Genomic DNA, 23,397 nt, shown 5'->3' on the forward strand with positions numbered 1-23,397 from the left:
TTTAAAGCATGGTGTTCAGTAAAAATGCAGCGCTGTGCACACTAAGCTCTGCAGTGACGGGCAGGACCTCCCTGCCTGGAGGAGGTCTTCCGAGGGCACACGGGCGACTCCGGGTGCAGATAGAAGGGCGGAGTGAGCTCACCTGGTCGGGAGAATCAAAAACACTTCGTGGGGAAGGTGTCTGGCCTTGACACCCATATAAAATTTCTCAAGAAAGTGGTAGCTTTGTTTCAGGGATGGAGATGGATACTGGGTGCTGTTGGATGGATACTAGGTGGCCTGACGTGGCACAGGGGCAGGGAAGCACATTCAGGGGATGAGGAAGGACCCAGCTCGGTCAGGCCTGGGCCCCGTGGGTGGGAGTGGAGATTGGAGGGGAAGTTGAGTCACTCTGGTTTAGTGTCGCTGTAGGCAAAGTACTGGGTGTGTGACTGGGCAACATGTAACTTCCTGGTTTAACTTCCTAGTTACTTGACAGTCCTAAGCATGTTTCTTTTTTCTAAAGGTAGATATGCAGGCATTTCTTTAACCTCAGCATTTTCAGGACCTTTTGAAACACAGATCTTTCAGATTACAAAACTTTGTGCTTTAAAAGCACCTAAATTTCCATCATCTTGAATGAAAATTCGTCTCAACTCTTTTCTAAGTCCCCTGCATTTTTAAAAGCACATACTTTTAGAGGATGGTAGCACTCTTCAGAGAACTTTTAACCAGCAGTGTTTATGAATTGAGTGGAGCTGAAAAACAGTCGGGTTACTGATACTTAGTTTAATCCTGAAACACTGTTTAGGAGATCGCTGTTAATAGCTTTTAAAGTGGGCAGATAGAGTTTGGTAGAAGTGAATGGGGAAGTGTATTCTGATTTAGGAGTTATAGCATGAGAACCATGTAGAGGTGAAGAGAACAAAAGCATCTCCGGAGATCAGTGGAAGGCTCCCTGGCTGGGAAGGTGGCAGCCCGGCCAGCGAGGCAGGAGGTTGGGCGGACCCATCGCCACATCTCTCCCCAGTTCAGTGACACCACACTGACAGCCTGAGAGCAGTCATGGCGGGGAGCATTGACACCAAGGAAATGGGCAGAATCTTACAAACCAGCGAGCCCGCTGTTACACACTTAACCAGCAGGCCGTGCCCACGGGAGCCTTTAGAAAGCCTCCATGTACCTGACAGCTGGGAAGGATTTCTGATCTAGAAAACGTGAGTAGTACAGTCGAAGAGAGTGTGTGTCTAGATGATTCTTCTGTGTAATAAGTTTGTTAGAGCAGAAGTTGAACAAAGGGAAAGCTACTAATAAGAACATTAGAGAGTGTTGCAGCAGGATATGTTGGGCAAGGAGAAAGAGGAATCCGAGGAGACAATGAAAGCCATTCAGACCTGGGCTGCGGCTCTGAAATGAGAAGAGGGACAGACAGGCCTCTCCTTTCCGTCTGTCATGAGCACCACCATTGTTCCAGACCTTCCAGCTGGAATACCTGTCAGGTCTGAGTCCGTCTGTCTTGTATCAAATAGTACCCGTCTTTATTAGTAATCTCTTATTTTCCATTCCCACTGCCAACAGTCCAGGCAAGAAATGCCCTCCTTGTTTCCCTCTGCTCAGGGAGTCCTGCCCAGCCTCGTTTGAAGGCCTTTCCTCAAGCGAGTCTGACCCAGCCCTGAGTGATCTCTCCCTCCCCTGACTTCCTGGGACACAGAAGCCGCTGCCAGCGGACATGCATTCATACATATTCAGTAATTATTTCTTGATAAGTGGATAAGCTTGGCCCCAGAGAGAGCACAGTGATTCAGGGGTGAAAGTACTGAAGAGATATTAAGCGATGGGAAACCGAGGAAGGAGTCAAAACCCTAGCTCCCCTGAGCAGCTGTGTCCTGGCCAGTGCATGCAGAAATGATAAGAGAGAGGTGTGAGCTGCAGGGACGCAGGTGCGTGGCCTGAAATGGAGCAGATGTGAGTTTCTCATAATGTATTTGTCGTTCACAGAGGCCGGCTTTGTGCAGTAAATTGGTCCGGCTAAGCTAGGCTCTACCGCGGTGCCAAGTTCAAAACTCTCTGCGGTTTAAAACAATAAAGGCTCGTTTGCTGCTCACCTGCGTGCTCAGTACAGGTGGGCCGGGGGCTCCGCTTGTCCTCCTTCAGGACCAAGCCCCCCGGGCTCCCCGCTCTAGGCCTTTGCTGCCCCTGTAACAGGGTCAGGAGGTGCCACATCACTGCCACTCACCCCTCATCGGCCAAAGCAGGAAGCAGGGATAGTGCCCTCCTGTTAGGTGATCATCGGCCAAAGCAGGGAGCAGGGACAGTGCCCTCCTGTTAGGTGACCACTGACATAATGAGGGTGTCGTGCTGTTTCCAACCCTCCAGACGGTGTGCCAGCCGGTGCTCAGAAGGGCAGCACCCGAATGCCCCGTGCGAACCTCTCTGGACCTGGAGCTGGACCTGCAGGCCTCGCTAACCCGGCAGAGCCGCCTGAACGACGAGCTGCAGGCCCTGCGGGGCCTGAGGCAGAAGCTCGAGGACCTGAAAGCCCAGGGCGAGACGGACCTTCCGCCGGGTGTGCTGGAGGACGAGAGGTTCCAGAAGCTTCTGCGACAGGCCGAGAAGCAGGTACAGAGCCCGGTGCTGCCGTGAGCTCCGGGGCGCTTACGTGGAGCTCACGTTGCCTAAAGCCCGCCGGGTAGAAGGTACTCAGCCTACACCTCAGTCTTGCTCGAGTCTTCAAGTCCTTTTTCTAGAACTTAGAACACATTTGTTCCCACTGTGTTTCATCCTGCCTGGTGGCAGCCCTTGCATCCAATGATAGTGAAGAAAGAGCCCACAAAGCAAGGTGCGTTTGTACCATTTTGAGAATAATCTGATTCCCCTGAGTACAGATTTTTTTCATCTTTATTTTTGCCAACTCTTTATGTCTAGATAGATTATTGGAGTTATGTGCCTTTTTTTCTCATCCCTGAAGTTTGTGCTCACCCGCTCTGTGAAAGAGAAACTGTTTCCAATTGTGCGCCTCTCATTCCGGCCACAGAAGTTGGTGAGAGCCATTGGCTTCTCTCCTGCGTGCTCGTAAGCCCCACGTCCACTCCTTATACACATGCGGACACACTGGCGCACATGCACACACACACATGCTGCCCTTTCGCATCCACCTTCCTCCCGCCCGCAGTTGGGGATTTGTGAGATTTGCAGCACAGTGGCCATAAAATGCCTAACGATGAGCAAACAGCCTTCCAATTGCCATAAAAAATACGGCTCCCGGGGAAACTGTGAACGGAGTCCAGCAGCAGAGCCCAGATCTGCCTGCCTTGTTAGGAAAGCTGTCAGGCCTCTGCGTCACTCTGCATAACCTTCCTCCTTTGTGGCTGAAAGTCTGTTTTGTAGCTCAGAATAAAAACTGAATCAGTTAGTGTCCTCGTGTGTAGTACAACCCCCTTAGGAAGCAGAGCGAGCAGCTCAGGACTGTAATTAGGACGGGTTGTGTTCCTTACTCTGTCAGGCTTCTTAACGTGACGGCAAATAAATCACTGGACCTTCCTGCAGGTCAGGCCCCCATCACGTAAACTGAAGGTTAATCACACCCTCCTGGAATCTGGGCCGTAAAAACCGGCTTCCGATCCTCCTGAACCAGGCAGCTCATCGTGACTTGTTGGGTGAGAAGGGGAGAGGCGTGCTGAGGAAGGGCTGGTATTTTTCCAAAGGAGCCTCAGGTTGCTTACAAAGCAGAAATTTCTTTTTCTTCCTCTGAGTGTTTCCCTGTCAAAATGCCAGTTCTGTGACGCTAGGCTTCTTAAAAGCTTAAAATAATACAGATGTTAACATTTGTAAAAGTTAGAATCTGCTAAGAAAATTATATGTCAGAAATATTAATACAGCTCGTTCAACAAAAGAACTCAGTGATTCCAGTGAAGTGCTCGCCACGGAGCCTCGACTGCCTGCAAAGCTGGTGACTATCGATTATTAACACCTGATGAAAATTTTATGATGTATTTTAGCACCCAGACTTTTGGAGGAAGATACAGACCCGGGTACAGATATAAATACATAAACACAGAGACAAATGGAGTCTGCAGTGAAGTGTGTTCTTACTCAGCAGGGAGAGGAGGCTCTTCGTGTGTTGCAGGGTGGTCGGTCTTATTTTGCACAGAACAAAGCCAAGTTTCAGAGGGACTCGGCAGCCACCACATAAATGCTGGTCGTTGGAAACAGCAGCAGCCGCAGGCTACTTCGAGGGACCATCTTAACAGTGTGTAATAGGCCTCACGCTCCCATTCGTACGGAAGGGAACAAAATACCGAACAGGATCCCGGGGGCCTGCTGCATCTCTGATCTAGTGAAATACGCTTTCTTGGGGAAACCGGGCCAGGTTTTCTCCCCTAAGTACATCCGGCATGTACCTTCCTTCGCTGGTTTTTCCTGATCTCTCCGTTTGTTCAAGTCAGTAAGGAGATGGCCATTTTAAGATTGGTTTGTTCATCTTATAAGTTCCCCAAAATTAGAATAGCAGCAACATTTCAGGAGAATTACTAGTTTCCTAGTTGGATGTACCACATCATGGTAGAAGTCATTTCTCTGTGTCTACTAAGTCAGTAGTTCCCAACCTGGCGCCTAGTGAAAAGTCATCCGTTCTCTGAAGGTAAGACTTCACAAAGTAACTAAAATATCACGTCTGTCCCCTTTGAATTTGAATTACACAAATTCAGAAGCTCCGCGTGACAGCTCACCTATCTCATCAATTCCAAAATAATCAAGAAAGAACTGCTACTTAAATATAGGCCACTTTTCTAAACGGAAAGGGGAGCAGTAAAAAATATCTGGAAAAGGGAGCCTTTGTGGTGAAAAAAATCAGAAGTTACTGCAGTAGAGTATTATTAGCAAAGTACTAGCTAGGTTATGCCCCACTGTAGTCTGTTTAGCTTTCCGTAAAGTGGTGTGAGTGTAACTGAATCTTCATCGGTACTTGGCTGAATAAATAGTTTTCATAAAATGTCATCTTTCCTAAAAGTGCCACAAGCATTTTTGCTTTCAAATTTAAACTGAGTTTAGTGCACTTTGTGTGTTGAGAATATTTTAAAATTTAGAAAGTTTTTTTTAGTTAAAAAATTAACATGTTGTAACAAAGCCAAATAATGCAGAAGTATATAAAGCAAAAAGTATTGATAGACGTGCCCCTGAGTCCCACTCCCCAGGGATGACCTCTGTTGACTGTTATATGTCCTTCCAGCTCTTTTTTACGCCACGTGTATGTGTCAGTTTTGGGAAGAGTTACAGAAAACTAGGGTCTGAAGACATACTGTTCCGCACTTATTTTTTTCCCCACTTAATTCTAGTCATGTAAGAGGAACAGCTTTCCATATTTGTATATGTTGCTGAAATTGTTTTAAGGCATTTGTAATACACATTATGAATATATCATATCATATTTATTTAATCATAAATATATCATAACTATTTCATTATTCTACTAATGATAGTTTCCCAAATTTCAGTCATAGACTGTGGAAGTGAACACTCCTATACATTTTGGGACACCTTTCTTGTTTCAGTAGCGTTTCCAAAGCACGAATAGAGTTCTAGTAGTAGAATTGCTGTTTGTATCCGTTAGGCTATGAACCAGTCAGACTGGTTCTTGTCTTTGTCTTGTCTCTTAAGCCGGAAGACCTTGCTCTTTACTCTAAAGTTTATAGCTGCCTGTGTTAACAACACAAGCACAGCAGTCGGCTTTTTCAAGTACAGAAGGGTCCCAGTGATGGGACCATCAGCTTGCTGCAGGCTACAGGCACCACCGTCAGCAAAGCCACTTTTCCTTCCATCTCTTTGTGCCGACTACTTAGTTCTGATCCTGAGCTGATCTCTCTTGTAAGACTTGAAGCTGCAAACACCAGTATTCTAAATTTCCTCACCCATTTCCTTCAGAGGTCCAGCTGCCCCACCATGACCAGTGGCCTCCACTGAGCAGGAAATTCTGTTACCGTAGCGCCCCACTTGGGAGGTCATGGGGAGAAGGTGCCCAAATGAGTGGAGTCTCCCCAACCCCTGACTCAAATTAATAGTGTCCCCTCCCAATACACACGCCCGCCCCTCCCTGCCAAGGGCTAAGCGCAACTCACAACACGTCCTCCTGGGAGAAGAAGCCTCTGTGGAAACTTACAGGCTGGGATGTGTTCTGTCCCCTCCCGGGGATCTTTACAGTCTGGGAGTTTTGAGAAAAAGCTCTTTGAGCTGCACGCGCGTCTGTGTGCACTGTTTTGGTATGTCAATTCTACTTCAGTAAACAGCTTTTAAAAGGTCTAAGATGGAAAAAAAAAGAGGGGTTGAAAAGATGAATAAGAGGTTGAAAGTGTATTCTGCAAAATGTTAACAGTAGATATTTCTTGGACATGGTGCTGTAAGTAGTTTTTAATTTCTCTTTTGGTGGGTGGAGAGGGGGGCAGCTACCAGGTGTTCCAGATGTAACAAGATGAGCCCACATTGCCTGTGTGGTAAGATTTTTAAAATGCATTAACACACACTTGCCCCGACCCAGGAGCTGCTCGCTGTGGGCGTGAGGTGGGCGCATGGGTGTCGTCCTGCTGGGCTGGCCTCCTGACCTGAGCCCGGCGTCTTTCAAGCCTTGGAGCACGCCTTTGGGAATCTCTAATTAATGTTCTGGGGGGCTCTGTGTTTTCATCTCCTTACCAGGCTGAACAGTCCAAAGAAGAGCAGAAGCAAGACCTGAACGCAGAGAAGCTGATGAGGCAGGTGTCCAAGGACGTGTGCCGGCTTCGGGAGCAGAGCCGGAAGGTGCCCCGGCAGGTGCAGTCCTTCAGGTGAGCGCCCGTGGGACGTGCGGGGCTGTCCCCGAATCACGCAGGCCTGCACCGCAGGGTGGCTGGCAGGTGACACGTATTAGGATGTGGGACACCACGCCCTCTGCTTCCGGCTTGATGTGTGTGTTTCCCTGAGCTCACAGACCCTGCCGGCCACAGTCCTGACTCCGTTTGAGCCCGGCTCCCCGGGGACCCGGGGTGTCCCCAGCTCTTAGAAGCAGTTAGACATCTCATTGAGAAATCTTAACGCAGAAAACAAAAAGGTACAGAAAAGTCACCTGTCTTCGGGGTTTTGCTGTTCCCTCCCTGGACCGTTCCTCAGGCCCCGTGAGCCATGCACGGGGCTGGGCCTGGGCACCCAGAGAAGGGCAAGCACCCCTGGCCTTACGGAGGCTCCGGTCTGTGTGAGGGGGGTGGGCAGTGCCATGCGGAAGGAGCCCCCTGAAGGCCAGGCGGGGTCCCGTGAGGGCAGACGCTGGGCATGCGGGAGCGCACGGGAGTCTAAGAGGCCGTACAGGGTAGAAGAATGGGTACACGTGTGTCAGGCACCAGGGGTGGTGGTTTTGGAAAGGGCATCGGGGCAGGGACAGAGGCACAGAGCCTTAAAGGTCAGAGCCAGTGCGTGAGCCTGTCGACCGCACAAGGCCCCGTGCGCTGTGTCGAAGCTTCCAGCGCTGGCTCTGAGTGGTGGGGGACCAGCAGGGGTCTCCAAGCGCAGGAGTGAGTGAGGGTGTAGAGGCGTTGTGGAGGGCGGCCGGGCAGACCCTGGAAAGGGGAGGCCAGGTAGGCGATAGGAGGGTGACGGGAAGTGGGCGGACGGAGGGGCGCTAGGGGGCGGGGAGAGTTCTGCTTTTGAACATACCAGCCTGCCAGTTCCCGTAGGCCAGCTTGGGAAGCCATGGTCAGTAGATGAGTAGAAATAAAAATCTGAAGCCAGGATTAAGGATCAGATGGGAGATAGAAAGGTGAGTCTTCGTCTCACGTGTGGTGGTTCCACAACAAACGTTGGTCTGACATCCCGGAAAGTGTGAGAAGGTGACCAGGACAGGAGACTGTCGAGACAGAAGGAATGGCCAGCGAGCTAGAAGGAGAACTGGGGAGCGTGGTCCTGGAGCTGAGCAGGGAGGGTGACAGGTGCTGTCAAAGGCAACAGCAAAGAGGATTGAGACACTCCCCAGGCTGGGGGCCGCTGGTGACCATCCCGTGACAGTTTCAGTCAAGTGAGAGGGGGGCGACGGGAGAGGTGTGGTTTTATTGGTCTGTGGTGTGTGTGTGTGTGTGTGTGTGTGTGTGTGTGTGTGTGTGCGCGTGTGTGTGCTGTGGAGGAGTCTGTAGGAGGCTCTTGGGCTGAAGAGGTAGAAGCCCAAGGAGCATGTCTGACCATATGGGGTGGAGAGGGCTCGTTAGGAAGGGATGGGTTTGGTGCCAGAGGACGCAGTGGGAGTTCCTGCTGTCCTGAGTGAGTCGGGTGCGGGGGAAGGAGACGGGTCGTGGCAGGCTCAGACTCTCTTTAACGTGATGGCTTACAGTAAAGAGTCAGCATTTTCCTGTCTCCAGTCAGCTCCAGGGCCACTCTTGTAACTTTCAGAGGATACTGCTCCTTGGATTTCTAGAACTGCAGGGTGGTGTGGGGAATCCTCTCGTGCCTTTGGTGCAAGAAACACTGTCCAGAGGAGAAGTCATCCAACCTCAGCTGCTGCTAAAACCCGAAGTAAATGTTTATAAACACTCGCTTAGCACCCAAAGCCAGGCCTATCACCAGACGGGTGATGGAGGAGAGGGAGATGGACCGGGACACGGCAGCGGCTCTGGAAGCGCGCCGAGGCCTGGGACACTCTCCCTGAGCTGCTCTCTCAAAGCCCAGGGCTCCCTGCTCTTCCGATTTGCCGAGGGAAGGTAGAAACCAGGAATTTTATGTGAAACATCTCAAGCGTAGACACTGACAGCTAGTTTGTGTGTTTAAAAAGCACCGCGTGAGCCAAAGTAATTCGCTTGCGGGAAGTGATGAAGCAAAGACCCCAGTTTCGGGTTCTGCCTTCAGAGATATCCTGACTACTTTCACTCGCCCCTTTAATTCTTAATTTTATCTCATAGAATTGAGCAAACGGAAAGGACGCTGTAGCACAAAAATAACTCTCCTTCCACCTTGCCCAGGGTTTTCATGCTTCCCGCCTTCTCTCTCCTTTCCTTAGAGGTAGAGCTTTTCCGCCTCAGTTCCTGCATCATAACCCTACGCTCCTGCACCATCTCACCCCCAGTTTCTCGAAGGAGGGCCAGTGCTTTATTCCTCCTCAGGGCTTCCAGTGTGGCCCCACGTGGGGAAGCCTCTCAGCAGCCTGTGTTGAGGGGAGACTGCTCGATGTGAAGGCTTCTTAGAGGCTAGACGTACTGGTCCTGCCCTTGGCGGCTCTACAACCCTAAAACCTTACTTTCTTGACACTCTGCTGAGCTCTGAAAACCCTCCCGCCCCTTCTTTCTCAGCCTCTCCCTCTCAGGTTGTTTCCACTTATCCCCGCGTCGGGATGCGGCAGATCTGCCTTTAAGACGGTCAGGCTCCTTCTCTTGCCTCATCTGAGCCCCGGTATCCATCGCTCATCATTGTGCCCTTACCTTAGCATGGTACTGAGTTTAAAGAATTCTCCCCGGATCGGGTACTTTCCTGTGAGGACTCTGGCCCCTAGAATCCTCTGCTCCCTGGTCTAGAAATGCTCAGACCTAGACTGACACGCTCCCTCCACACCCCCACCCCAGTGGTTTAAAACCTGTCTGAGGTTGGAAATGCCTGTGTCGACCGGTGGTTACCGTGGGTCAGAGCTGCCGTTCTCCTTTATGTCCTTCCGTAAAAAGGCGAAGACAGTCTTGATTTTAAATGGAGCTCTAGCTAAGGACAAGATCTCCCATCCGGGCCTGTGGAGATAGGGCTGGCATTCTTGGGACCATTTTTAACGGGCATAGAGCATTTTCAACATCCTATTGAAGTCGGTGTATTTCTCACCCCGGCTGTAGGGAGAAGATTGCCTACTTCACCAGAGCAAAGATAAGCATCCCGTCCCTGCCGGCTGATGACGTCTGATTACATCGCTGACGAGATCGTGTTTTCACCTCTTCATTTCTTAGGGAGGGCAAAAGACTGAACGTTTTCTTGTTGGGGGTTTTGTTTTTTGTTTTGGGGGGTTTTTTGTAATATAACTGTCAATTCTTAAAGAGCTTTTATTTCACATCAGATTTTCAACATGTTAATTTGTAAAGTACCTTGAATGTAATTCTTACATGTTTAAAAAAGAAAAAAAAAATCAGATAACCAAAACAGGATCATCTGGTAACAGATGTACAGCATACGTGTGTTGCCAATGGGCTTTATTTGGTAAAAATGGAATAGAGGCGGGACCCAGCGCGCATCCTATTGAACCGGCTGTGGAGAAATAACTCAGCTGAGCAGCACGCGGCTTTCGCTTTTCCTTTGTTTTCCCATGGGCGACTATGAAGCCGGCAGTGGCGCCAGGTGATGCTTGGTGCCAGAGGGCAGCTCGTTCGGCGTGAGGTTGAACTTGAGCGTGAGCTTCAGTGCAGAGTCCCGGGTCCACCTGAAACAGGTGCTGCGTTCATTTCCGTCACCTCTGTCGGAACACTTTGTTTCCTTAAAACAACTGCCTTTTTTTGTCCTTTTCTATTTGTCTAAAGAAAACAAAAACAAAATGCTGAGTGCAGGAAGGCAAGAATGCAAAGGAGCAGTGCTCCAGCCACACTACAAACCCCGTGATTTAGGACTTTAAGGGTAGGGAGATGAAAGCAGAAAGCCAGTCCGCCTCAAATACACTAAAATCAGCACGTCAGTGAGCAGCTGCTGCTTCTCACTCAGCCTGATTGTGCGTCAGTGTTCAGACGTGAGTGTCTGGCTTGCACCAGTCATGCTTCGTCCTAGGTGTGAGGATGGTACCAAGTGGGTGAAGGTAGGGGCCAGGGTGCTGAGGACACACAGTGCTGGTACTGTGGAGGGAAACACAGCATCACTTGCTGAAACCAGGAACAGAGGAAAGGGTACCTCGATGGAATCAAGATTGCCAAAAAATTTTTAAATACATCAGTAAACAGATCTCTAACATTTACTAGAAATTACTTTGCAGCTGTCATTTTTAGGGCATCCTATCTGTAACCTGTGGTAAGGAGTTGGGAGGCAAAGAGAAGAGAGTGCCTGGGGAGAGTATTAATTTGAAGTAAAAGCTGAGTCGTTTGTAAAATATAAATAAATATAGATTCCAGACAAACAAGATGGAAACTGACTGAAGTTTCCTCCAGTGGAGAATTTTAGCTTACCCAACCCAAGCACTTCTTAAAAGAAACAAATCCCCAGGTCAGCTCTGCCAGCATAAAAGGCTTTTAAAAGAAATCGTTTTATGCAAATTAAATCATGCATGTTACTCGGTCTGTAATACTGGAAGAGGCAATGTTTGGTGAGCCATCTTATGTAACAAGTGAAATCATTTTTTTTTTTTAGAGATGAAAACATCATCTTAAAGGAATGGGCCCCTTAAAAAAAAGAAACACAAGTTCTATTCCTAAGCTAGAATCCTCGTTGGTAAGAATATTTATTTGAAAGTAATTACACATGTTTTGGAAGGTTCATTTTATCAGAATCAAAATTCAGATCAAGCCATTTCTGAGCCTAGAACTGTAATGACTTTTTCCTAAGTGTCCCACCATTTATATACAGAAGTCTTTGAAGGAATAACTGGACGTGACACTACTTTGAACAAAAACCAGCCTCGTGAATTGACTGAGCACAGTCCTTGCAGGCGGCCCAGTTCATCCTGTTAGGTGACCAAGGAGAACTGGAGGAAGAGCACCGTTCATCCTTGTCGAGGTCAAATGTGAAAAACAGAAGTTTATTTAATGTAGAGTTAAATGAAGGTCAGCTGTTTTCAGCTTCTTAGTTTGACCATGAAAATGTTTATAGGATTATGTGTGGTTGTACCGTACGATTTTATTTTCTTCATTTATTTATTTACGGTCTTATTTATGTTCTGTTTAATATATAGTTCGGTTCTGGCCATCTTAAATGTTTGACACAGAAGAGGCTATATTGGAATATTTACAGCTTTATAAGTTCCATCAGATTAGCTGTTAACTTTTTGTACGACAAAGAGTTTCAGACAAGCATAAAAGAATAAAATCTGTCTCAGGCTGGTAGTTAGCAGTTGTGACCAAGATGCTTTTGGTTTTATTTTACAGCATTTGCTCATTTCTAACATGAGAGACAAACTTAATATAATCCTTTTTCACTCTTTAAAAATCAGCAATAGTGTTATGTATTTATAGGCAGCTTTTAACAATCCTGTCATATTTGTACTAACCCAAATGATTCACAGTGACAAAACATTTTAATAACTTGCTCACAAAACCATATGGACAACATGAATTTTAATATTATAAGTACTATTTTTTAAAGGTAGAATTTATTCTTCACAGGGTAAAAAGAATGTAATATTTAGTTCTCAAGTTTGAATTATCAGTATGTTATTACAATTTTGTATATCAGAATCTAAGTGTTACAGGTACAAAAAGAATATTGCTAGCCAAATGAACGAAGTTTAGCTGGATCTCTGTAGCATGCAAATCAAATAAATTTAAAATCTTTTTTTTGCTATTACTTTATATTGTATTAAATATCAAAAGCTCAGGACTGAACTAAATATTTAATCAGGTTAAATTCTGAATATGTTTCTGTTTTAATTTGTCTTGTTTGTAAAAGTATGCAAATACATCACATAGATTAACTCTGGTTTCTGCACTTTTTATGTGTTTGTGGGTGGAAAAAAATTCAGTGTTTTCTTTTTAAAACAAAGATACATATTACCTAATACTTTATTTCAGTGTCATTTATTGTTCAGTGAATTTCCCTGACTGGCGCAAACACAAAAGTTTACTTGAACTGTATACCAAACAAATATAAAATCTTTCATGAAGAATTCCCCAAGTTTGGTGGCTTCCCTGGTGGTGCAGTGGTTAAGAATCCACCTGCCAATGCAGGGGACACGGGTTCGAGCCCTGGTCCAGGAAGATCCCACATGCCGCAGAGCAGCTAAGCCTGTGCGCCACAACTACTGAGCCTGCGCTCTAGAGCCCGTGACCCACAACTGCTGAGCCCCCGTGCCACAACTACTGAAGCCCAAGCGCCTAGAGCCCGTGCTGCAACAAGAGAAGCCACCGCAATGAGAAGCCCGCACACTGCAACGAAGAGTAAGCCCCCGCTCGCCGCAACTAGAGAAAGCCCGCGTGCAGCAACGAAGACCCAATGCAGCCAAAAACCAACAAAATAAAATAATAAAATAAATAAATTAAAAAACTCCCCAAGCCAGCAGCTTGCTGTGAATAGTTCTTGGTTGGACCATACATATTGCTGATTTTTTTGTTAAAGGGGGTGGGGGCACCTGCCCACGCCCCCCAGTCCCGACCCACAGTCGCCTTGTGGCTGCAGCATCTACCGCAGAGCACAGGACACAAGCAAAAGGCCGTTGGTGCGGTAGATTTTACATGAATCTTTAAAACACAAGACTGCCCTCCTCTGCTTCTGACACAGTAAAGAAGACGTGAATGAATGGAAGAGTCTCCATAGAGGCACTGAGGTCTCCAATTTAAAAAGAGGTGATGTGTCCCCAGTGTGCACCTCTCAAGCTTTCAGAGAGCCATCAATTTTTTTAATATAATCAGATGTCATACCTTTTAAAAAAATAAGCAGCCAGACTTTAGTTTCAGTGTAATAGGTGATCTTAGACCCTTGAAAGAAGTCAGTGATCAGCAGTAACATTTCCAATTGCCAAATGATTCATCTTTATTAAATGACACCTTCAGAAGATGTGTAGGTACTAACACAACGTTTTATTTACCGGTTCTGTGCAATCACTGAATCTATTTTAAAATTGAGGAAACTCATCCCCAGTAATGAGTATGATTACTGTTAAGTCTTGATTGGTTTTGGTCTCAGGGTAGAAGATAAAAGTGGTTTACCATCTTAGAAAGAAATGCCAGTTTCAGAAGCGAAGGGAAAACGCATTTTAGAAAATCGAAAGCATAGTGAATGGGTTACTGTGTAACAGGAAATCCTACCAAATCATCTGGGGGCACCGCTGATCCCTTCTGGCTTAGTTTCAGGTGAGTGGTTTTCATCTCCAGGTGTAGACGGTGTGGCGGCGTTTCTGCCACTGCGCCGGAAGCCAGGGCCCAGGCGGCCCAGTTTAGCAGACACCCTCCGAGCGGGAGAGAAAATCCAGCAAACCAGCCGATAAAGAGGGCCTCCCCAAACTCCCACCTGGGCACAATCTCGGGGATGGTCTCATCCCAGAACTCCTGGACTGTCCTGTGGGCGACCCAAGAGACAGGAACAAGGGCTGTGATGCCTGCTGTCCAGAACAGAATTCCTCCCAGGATTAACAGCTGCTTCTTGACATCCTGCTGTCTCTCTCCAATTCTCAAGCAGTCCAGGCCAAACCCCGAGACCAGCAGGCCCAGGAATCCCAGGCCGTTTGAGAGGAACATTAAAATCCTGGAGATCCTGAGCTCAGCGGGCAAAGCCAGGATAGAATTGCATCCCCACTTCCTCTTGGGTGACGCAGGTCTGCCAGAGTCCCATGGTCAAGTTTTCCATTTCATTTAAGTCCAGGTTGAGATTTTTCCATGTGGCAGGTAGTTTGTAAGACAGGATAAAACCCATCCCAGCAAAGATAGTGAAATTCCCGCTAATTGTGCCACAGCTCTAAATACTAAAGCCATTATAAAATCCTGTGACCTTAGCCAGACCAACCCCTGCCTTTCAGTGGCTGTGAAAAGAAGTGTGACACTATCACTTGCAGAGCTCAGAACTATTTTTTCATTGTGTATATAGGAGGATTCTTGCCAGAGTTGCTATCGTTCAATTCTATGTTGAATAGTTTTCAGAAAAGGATAGGGAAATAATTCTGCAAACCAGTAATGACAAGGTGTGGCCAAGATCACGTTCACGTCCTATAGGATGCATTTTGTAGTAGGCAGTTTGTCCCCGAAATAACATTAAGTAGTAATAATCCTCTCATTGTTAAAGTATAAATGGCTTTCACGTGTTCCCAACCTTTCTGTCAAGTCAAAGAATTAAGAAGTCTCCGTGCAAGATGTTTAATTGACAGTTTGGTTCAACTCCTGCTACTTTATATCTTACTAGTTGCACCTATCAGATTTTCATCTGTTAAGAGGTCTCATTTCAATACGCATACTGTGGTTATAACTGAGTGTTATCATTTTTAAAAACAGGTTCAAGAAAAGTATTTCTTAACCAAATAAATCAATCTCAGAAATCTCTTCTGTAGACCTTAAATCAGACTTTTCTTTTTTTAATCTCTTAGGCTACATATACCCAATAACATATGAAACGATTCTGAACTAAATATCGAGTCTGTTTACTTCCACGCCTTCCTGACAGCTTCACACACAGGGACATAAATGCTTGCTATATTTTTGTTTCTTTGCTTAAATATGCTTTCTATGCCGTGGAAAAATTAAGCAGTAGGACTGCGTAGGTTAGAATCAACGCCTCTGTTGGTTCATCCCCATGCGTGTAACTTTTAACTGAACAAAGGAAAATTTTTATTAGGGCAGATGAGCTGGATATTAAGCAAAATATTTTTGGAACTGTTTATCTTTTTAAAGTACGAAGCTTTTGAGGGAAGAGACGAGAAGAGATTGGCCAGTATTTTAAGTCTGAGAGTATCACAGTGTACTGAAACCCTTCAGCCTCATAAAGTCCTGCCGCACAGGCTTCCTAGCAATTTCCTGAACACAAACCACCTCTGTTCAAGAAAGACCAAATCATGGTTGTGGAAAGAGCACTTTGGATAGGCTGAGCATGTGGTTTTGCTAGTGCAGGATGCTTAAAGGATTTCAGATTGTTAGGTTTTTTTCTTTAGGAGACAGGAACTAATTATCAATTTCAGCTACCAACAAAACCAAAAAAACATTTCTAGTATCAAATGAACACAGTAAAGCTAATTAGTGCTCTCTTGGACAACCACCACCAAATTTTGATCTAAATACCGAGATGAATGAAAGTTTGTTTTGTTCATTCCTATGTAATGCTTACCACAATCATTTTCTTTTAGATATAAGATTTGCCTCTTTCTTACTTCTCCAGGTTTTGGGGGGATGGGGTATCTAGGATAGAAAAGTCATGATTTAATGTATTTAGTGAGAAAATGTTAGCATCACAAACATAGTTACATAACAAAGAACCCTTTTTCATGTAGACCGTCACAGTTGATATAGGGAGATACACCTCTCTGGTCTCATCAAAGTCTTACACTGAATGATTGGCAGTTCCATTCTCCAGGTATGAACACTGAGTTTGCATTTCTGCCACTGCATAGTGGCCGGAAGCCAGGGGAATCTGGGTCCCGCAGGCGGCCCAGTTTAGCAGACACCCTCCGAGCAGGAGAGAAAATCCAGCAAACCAGCCGATAAAGAGGGCCTCCCCAAACTCCCACCTGGGCACAATCTCGGGGATGGTCTCATCCCAGAACTCCTGGACTGTCCTGTGGGCGACCCAAGAGACAGGAACAAGGGCTGTGACGCCTGCTGTCCAGAACAGAATTCCTCCCAGGATTAACAGCTGCTTCTTGACATCCTGCTGTCTCTCTCCAATTCTCAAGCAGTCCAGGCCAAACCCCGAGACCAGCAGGCCCAGGAATCCCAGGCCGTTTGAGAGGAACATTAAAATCCTGGAGATCCTGAGCTCAGCGGGCAAAGCCAGGAAAGAATCAAAGTCCTTGCATTGCATCCCCACTTCCTCTTGGGTGACGCAGGTCTGCCAGAGTCCCACGGTCCAGTTTTCCATTTCATTTAAGTCCAGGTTGAGGTTTTTCCAATGTGGCAAAAAAGTTGTAATAATGGATAAAACCCATCCCAGCAGAGATAGCAAAATTCCAACGAATTGCATTGCTACTCTAAAGACTAAAGCCATCGCAACAAATCTTAGGACCCTTGCCACCTCTATAGGAGCTGCTGTCTTGTGGTGGACAGTAGTGTGACAATCTTGGTTCGATGCTGCCTGGGGAATATAAGTTTTGGTCGTTAACTCTTTGGGCACTCTGAAATGCGTTTTTGTTCTTCTTGAATATAATGTTTCATGTAAAGGACGAAGGACTCTGTTAAAACTATGAGTTAGGCTTTCTGATAAGGATTTGATCTGTTACCTTCCAATTTGCTTGGTAAAATTATATCCCCAATGCCTGATGATTATATAAGTCTAAGGATGAACAAAGAGCGCTCTATGACCCCTCACCCTAAAATACAACAGAAATCTTTGTGCTTCAATATGGATTAATTAGATTTTAAGTGGTGATAAAAGGCCAGCTCTTTCTACAACAGGACCTCATTGTAATAGCTGAATCTGAGATGTCAGAGATGCAAAACAAGACCTTGTAAAGAAAGGTAGACTGTTTCCCTATAATCTTTATCATTCTCAGGCTTCCTTAACCTACACAAGAACCTGGCCCAGGTTCTTGACTGTCACAGGGACTCAGTTGGGACTTGGCAGAAGACTTTCCCTCAGATTCCTTTGCAGAGTAGAGGCTGGTTCACTGGGTGAAGTAAAATGACGAGGCTGAGGCTGTGCCCATAGGTACTGAGGGGGGAGGGGGTACCTCAGGAAGCTCTGGATTTCATTCTGAGATTTTCTCCATCCTTGTTAAGGACTTGGGGTAAAACGTAATTTCTTAGTGTCCAGGAGGTGGTGTTTTTTGTTTTTGTTTTTGTTTGTTTTTGCCTAGAGCTGAGCTGTCTTCACTGTCATTTAAGCCACAAAGACAAAGCAGCACCAGGCAGGACAACTCCTGCCAATTCCAAGACAAAATAGCCACCATGGGGCTGACCTTCGAGGCGTCATCTTGTTTGTGTGTGTTTTTTTTAATAAATTTATTTATTTTTGGCTGCATTGGGTCTTCGTTGCTGTGCTGGGCTTTCTCTAGTTGCGGCGAGCGGAGGCTACTCTTAGCTGCGGTGTGCAGACTTCTCACTGCAGTGGCTTCCCTTGCTGCGGAGCACGGGCTCTAGGTGCGCGGGCTTCAGTAGTGGTGGCTCACAGGCTCAGCAGTTATGGCTCACGGACTCTAGAGCACAGGCTCAGCAGTTGTGGTGCATGGGCTTAGTTGCTCTGCGGCATGTGGGATCTTCCCAGACCAGGGCTTGAACCCGTGTCCCCTGCATTGGCAGGCGGATTCTTAACCACTGCGACACCAGGGGAGTCCTTTGTTTGTGTTTTTGATTGAAGCCACACCTGAGTGCATGCTTCTGCCGAACAGGACTCTCTCTGCAGGGCCTCACAGGCCAGGAGGAGAGACCACGCCCCCCATTCCCAGGGCTGCCCCTGCCCCCAGGGCCACCACGCTCCTGTCCCCACAGCCAGAGGCAGGACCTGATGCGCCCGCCTGGAGCGGGAAGGACATGCAGCTTCCTAAAGTGGAGCCACTGCCCTGGACGATTCTAATCTGTGAGCCAGCTGCCCATCACATTTCTAGTCCAGGATTGGAGAAGGTCCTTTACAACCTCAACAGGGGATCAGAGAGACAGCACCCCAATCCTGACACACCAAAGTGAGCACAGGAGTCGGGTTAGATGTCCCTTCTTCAGCATTCTCCAGCATCATACATGAAACACGAAGATGAATTCTTTCTCAGCTTTGACAAATGTTCAGAATCCCTTCGGACTGATGGCTGTCCTCAGTGTACTGAAGTGAGCTGCTCCGGTTTGCACAAAGGCACAAAGGTCCAGAAAGGGCGAGAGACTTGCCTGGGGCCTCGTCCCAGGAGGCGGGATACGGGTGACCTCGAACTTCCCTTCCAGGGGGCAGTCAAGTTAATGAAGCCCTCAAGAACAATCGTTACCAATTATGGAGAGACGCGTCTTCATATCGCATTGAAGCTGAACAAAAGATGGAATGGGACGGGCTGCTCTGTGAGGCAGGGCGCTGTCCATCTCCGAGGTGTTAACAAGGTGATTCTCACCTGGGCTACAGGGAGGAAATTCCTCTGCGGTGGGGAATGGACCCGGATAACCTCCAGCTCATTTATTCTTGCAGCATGTAAAACAAACAAATAAACAAACAAATAGGGGCTTCCCTGGTGGTGCAGTGATTGAGAATCCGCTTGCCAATGCAGGGGACACGGATTCGAGCCCTGGTCTGGGAGGATCCCACATGCCACGGAGCAACTGGGCCCGTGAGCCACAACTACTGAGCCTGCGCGTCTGGGACCTGTGCTCCGCAACAAGAGAGGCCGCGACAGTGAGAGGCCCGTGCACCGCGATGAAGAGTGGCCCCCGCTCGCTGCAACTAGAGAAAACCCTCGCACAAAAATGAAGACCCAACACAGCCAAAAATAAATAAATTAATTAATTAATTAAAAAAAATAATAAATAAAATATTTGAGGACCTCCTCTGGGCCAGGCAGTAAGTGCTGAAGACACCACCAAGACCAGTCTGGATACAGGCGCTGCCCCTGCCTCTGGGGGCTCATATTCCAGTGGGAGAGGCCATCGGGAAATAAGTAAATCCGATCATTCAAAGAAATAAAAAGGGTGGAGTGTGAGGATTGCAGGCAGAGGAGACCCTAGTGCAGCCGCCCTGAGACTGAAAGCACAAAGGCCACCCTCCCCTGACCTGGGGCTCCCGTCTCCACGTCTCAGTTCGTGGATTAGCCGCTTAGACCCCGGTGTTTCCAGAGGGGGATGGGAGTGAAATTCAGCCAGGAAACAAATACTACCAGCATGTCGTTCAGCGTGTGGAGGTCTGCATTCTCTCTGTCTCAGGAACGTTATGCTTAAAAAGACAGAAAACAAAGACAAACAAAAACAAAACCCCACACAACTCATAAACAGAACGTGAGAGGCCAGCGGAGTATGTACATTCTTAACAAACAGAAGTTGAGAGTTACCAACCAGCCCAGTGTGCCCAGAGCCACGCATCGCGGGAAACCTCTCCGTCCAGGGCAAGGGTTGATGAACGTCCCCAAATGAACCATCCCGCAGTGTAGTTGCTCAGACCAACGAGCGTGTACGTGGAGTTTGCTCAGGAATCTGCAGTCAGTGGGGAAAGTGTGTCTCTGCCCCTAGCAGTGTCAGCTGAGGCTGAGTCTCCTTTTAGGACCCAGGCTCCGAGGTCACAGAGCATCACTTCACAGAAGAGGCAGATCAGGGAGAGGGAAAATAACACCAAGGTTCTGGAAGAGCTTGTGAGATGGAAGTACTTTTGTGGCCATTTCTGGAAGACAGATCTATCATGAAAAGTAAACCAGATGGACCTGTTAACGAACCGTTGAGCAAATCTAGATTCCAGGAGATGCATGGCAAGCACTGTATAGAAAAGCCAGCCTTTCCTTCTCTCTTTGGCTTTTTGCTTTCATGCTCAAGATTAAGTTTGTGGTCACAACCAAACTACCTGGGCTGTGGAGACCTTGACACATTTTACACAAATCTTGCCTCTGCCACCCTGTGCCGGTTCACACGCCGCCGTCCTGTCCTTTCTGCTGGTCCAGGGCTGACAGAAGGAGGACCCAGGCTGGCTCACTGATTCAGCCTCACCTGTCTGCATCTTTGACCGCATGAGAGCCAGGGGTGCAAAGATCTGCCCTCAAGCGAGACTGGCCCGATAAAAGGAGACTGCGTAAAATATTCTCTTGGACGTGGCACTAAGGGAGAGTGGCTATTGCGGGAGAGGAGAGCAGATTTTGTTTTTAATATCAGAGCACAGTTGGTTAACAATGCTCTGTTAATTTCAGGTGTACAGCACAGTGATTCAGTTAGACATATACATACATGCACTCTTTTTCAAATTCTTTTCCCATTTAGGTTATTACAGAGTACTGAGCAGAGTTCCCTGTGCTATACAGTAGGTCAAAGTTGTCTTGAAAGGAAAGGTCGCTCCTGAAAGCTGGTGGGGGGGAAACTGAACAGCTGTTAGCCGGGGAGAACGAGGGAGCCTCCAGGAACGAGGCTGCGTTGCAGGGCACGGCTACGTAATGCCAGATCATCTGGATTTTAGGACATAGATCATCAAGAGCCTCTGAAGGATTATAAGCAGGGATTTGACAGGGTCGTTTTTGCATCTTGGAAACCCGACTGGTGGCTCCAGTGATGAGCTCCTTTGTATCATCTAAGATACAGAAGCCACACGGATGAGGCCACCCGAAGCCAGACAGTAGCCTGGCTGCTGCTGGAAGTGCTGGTGGCCCCTGGGCAGGGTCTCCTCGGTGCTGTGTCTTCAGACTGGTGCGGGCGGCCCTGCTGCTTGGGAAGGGGCACAGGAAGAGGGGCTGAAGGAGGCAATGGGGCGGGGAACTAGATGTCCTCTGAGAGCGTGAGTCTAAAGTCAGTGGAGAAACACGAATCCCATGTTGTCAAAATCACCCTTAAAAAATTCCCTGGAGATCCGAGCACACCTCCCAGCGTCCAGCACGCCGGCCTCTCCAGCGATGGGCCAGGTCCCCCCACCCGGTCCTGGGTCAAGCGCAAGACGAAGCAGTTGGCTTGGTCTGGGATCTTCTAGGATAAACACCCACTGAACCTTAAGACACTTAGAATCAGCACTGCTGTGAGAGACGAGGGCCCTGGGACAGCTAATCAGAGAAAGAGCAAACGTCCCGACCTCCCCAAGGAGCGTGAACCTAACAGGGTTGGATCGACCTTTCTCCTGACAAGGGCTTCAGGCAAGGGGGTTCCTCCCACCACACACAGGTTTTTTGATTAAAAGGAAACCTATAGTTTACTTTGTGTTTCTTACTATTCCTTGTCCTGCTAAATAGTAATCCTCACAACCAACACCGTGAGCTCACTAATCAGAACAAAACACCCGGTAGCCTTCGCAACCCCCAGAGCACGCCTTGTATCTACTAGGTTCTCAACAAGCATGTGTCTAAAAGATGGATGAGGTGCCTCCTTGTAGCTGATAGGGAACGTTTGTCTGCAACACCAGCACTGGAAACGCCGCTTCCCTGGCCAGCCACCTGTCCTCATGGCGACAGGCCATGCTGGCGCCTGAGCAGAACCAAGGGCTCTCAAAGATGTGAACTTGATCAACCACCTATAGTGGGATGGGAAATGTTGCCATAACATCATGAGTTGGCCATTCCCAGAGGATATCGGGATGGACATAGTCTAGGTTTCGGGAAAAGATGAGAAGGCTGGAGGCGAACCAAGATGATCACAGGGTGCTAAAGAGGGATGCTAGTTCTTTTTCTCATTTTCATTATATTTTCTAAATTTTCTACAAACCAGGTAGGATTCTCATAAGAAGAAAAAAATGATAAAAGAAAAAAGGGTAACCTGCTGAACTAAGTTTTTAATGTTTCGTCAAATCATAATAAATAGGTAGCAATGATCAAGTGCCTTCTACTTACCGGGCACTGTTCTGAGGACTTTAACATATATTATCTCAATTAATCCTCACAGTCACCCAGTAGGGCAAGACCCTATCAGCAGCGCCGTTTCACAGGTGACAGAACTAAAGCACAGGGAGGCAAGTGACCTGCCCAGGATCTCAAAGTCCTTTTTAGTGCTTTGGATGAAGGTGCCTCAATTCTCTCCCAAGAGCACAGAGATCATAGGCCACTGGGTCCCCTGCGTCTACACTTAGCAGTGTTGTTCCAAGAAGAGCTTCTGTCTAAATCAGAACAACCTCAGGGGATTATTCCAGCTTGACTTGTGGGTTCCACCCCCAGTGGTGTGCTCGTAATTGTTTATCAGCTCTTCTCAGGTGGTGGAGCCCTGGTTTATAGACATTGCCAATTGCCAATATGTAAATACTCTCGTCAGGCTACCAATGTGAATCACTGAATGTGGAGTTAGGAAGAGACGTACCATAACCCACCATTATACAGTATTCTTACCATAGAGATACACTGATGTAAATTACCTCAAGAGCATAGATAATAATAAGGAATAAGATAATCAGGAAGTGATGTTTTGAGTACTAATACTTTGTTTTTAATATAACTTAATTCTAAGTTTATATCGTATAATTCAATTTTAATGATAGCTATGTTTAACAACCGACTCCCCAGATTCCTGAAAAATTAACCCTCAGCTCTGGCGAGTCAGCTTGAGACAGCTCCAGCTCATCACTGAGACCAGCCCAGACTTTGCAAATCAGGGTCTCTCAAAGGAGCTGGGGGGAAGGATTCTAGAGGTTAACAACTCCTGCAGGAATTCACAAACACGTTGAGGATTACCACGGGGGAGCCAGACCCCTTGACGTTGCTGCCAGCTCAAGTCTGAGACCCACCAGAAGCCTGGGCTGACCCCACGCCCACCGCTGAAGCTCACCCTCAGGGCTGCGGGGAAGGCGGAAGCGCGGCTGGGCTGGGCTGGGTTTCGCCAGCCCTTTCTATTCATTCCATCTACCTCTTGATTTTTGCTGTTTTACTCAAAGTGACTTCTCTCAGCTATAGATGTGGTCCCTTAGGCCCTTCTGTTCCCTGAAACACCACCAGCTCTGTGACTCTGAGGCCTCTAGACATTTAAGACATTGGTGGTTAAAATTTAAAAAAATAATGTTTTAAAATTCAGAACACTTATCAATTACTGGGATTGATTT

The 23,397-nt window shown here is 47.3% G+C and overlaps 2 protein-coding genes and 1 pseudogene across 3 annotated transcripts in view; 1 reads left to right on the forward strand and 2 right to left on the reverse strand.

Moving 5' to 3' along the window:
* The window catches only part of WWC2 (WW and C2 domain containing 2), a gene marked incomplete at its 5' end in the record, with an annotated part of 166,592 nt that extends 153,943 nt beyond the window's left edge, over positions 1-12,649 (forward strand). The window contains 3 exons of the mRNA XM_082680484.1: positions 2,356-2,598; positions 6,664-6,791; positions 9,798-12,649. Coding sequence (XP_082536610.1) covers positions 2,356-2,598; positions 6,664-6,791; positions 9,798-9,864 — 438 coding nt within the window. The 3' untranslated portion in view covers positions 9,865-12,649. The remainder of the gene's footprint in view (positions 1-2,355; positions 2,599-6,663; positions 6,792-9,797) is intronic.
* A 1,222-nt stretch (positions 12,650-13,871) lies between these two features.
* LOC309838864 (claudin-22-like) lies at positions 13,872-14,558 on the reverse strand (annotated as a pseudogene). The gene has a single exon. The product of its transcript is annotated as a claudin-22-like (transcript).
* Positions 14,559-16,110: 1,552 nt separating this feature from the next.
* Positions 16,111-16,815, reverse strand: LOC309839045 (putative claudin-24; the record flags this gene model as incomplete). Its single annotated transcript, XM_082680547.1, has 1 exon — positions 16,111-16,815. The coding sequence occupies exon 1, from the start codon at positions 16,771-16,773 to the stop codon at positions 16,111-16,113; it is 663 nt and encodes a 220-aa protein (XP_082536673.1). The 5' UTR covers positions 16,774-16,815.
* Positions 16,816-23,397: the final 6,582 nt, after the last annotated feature.

This window comes from Grampus griseus, assembly GCF_964374135.1.
Source record: "Grampus griseus genome assembly, chromosome: 21".
Taxonomy (NCBI): Eukaryota; Metazoa; Chordata; class Mammalia; order Artiodactyla; family Delphinidae; genus Grampus; species Grampus griseus.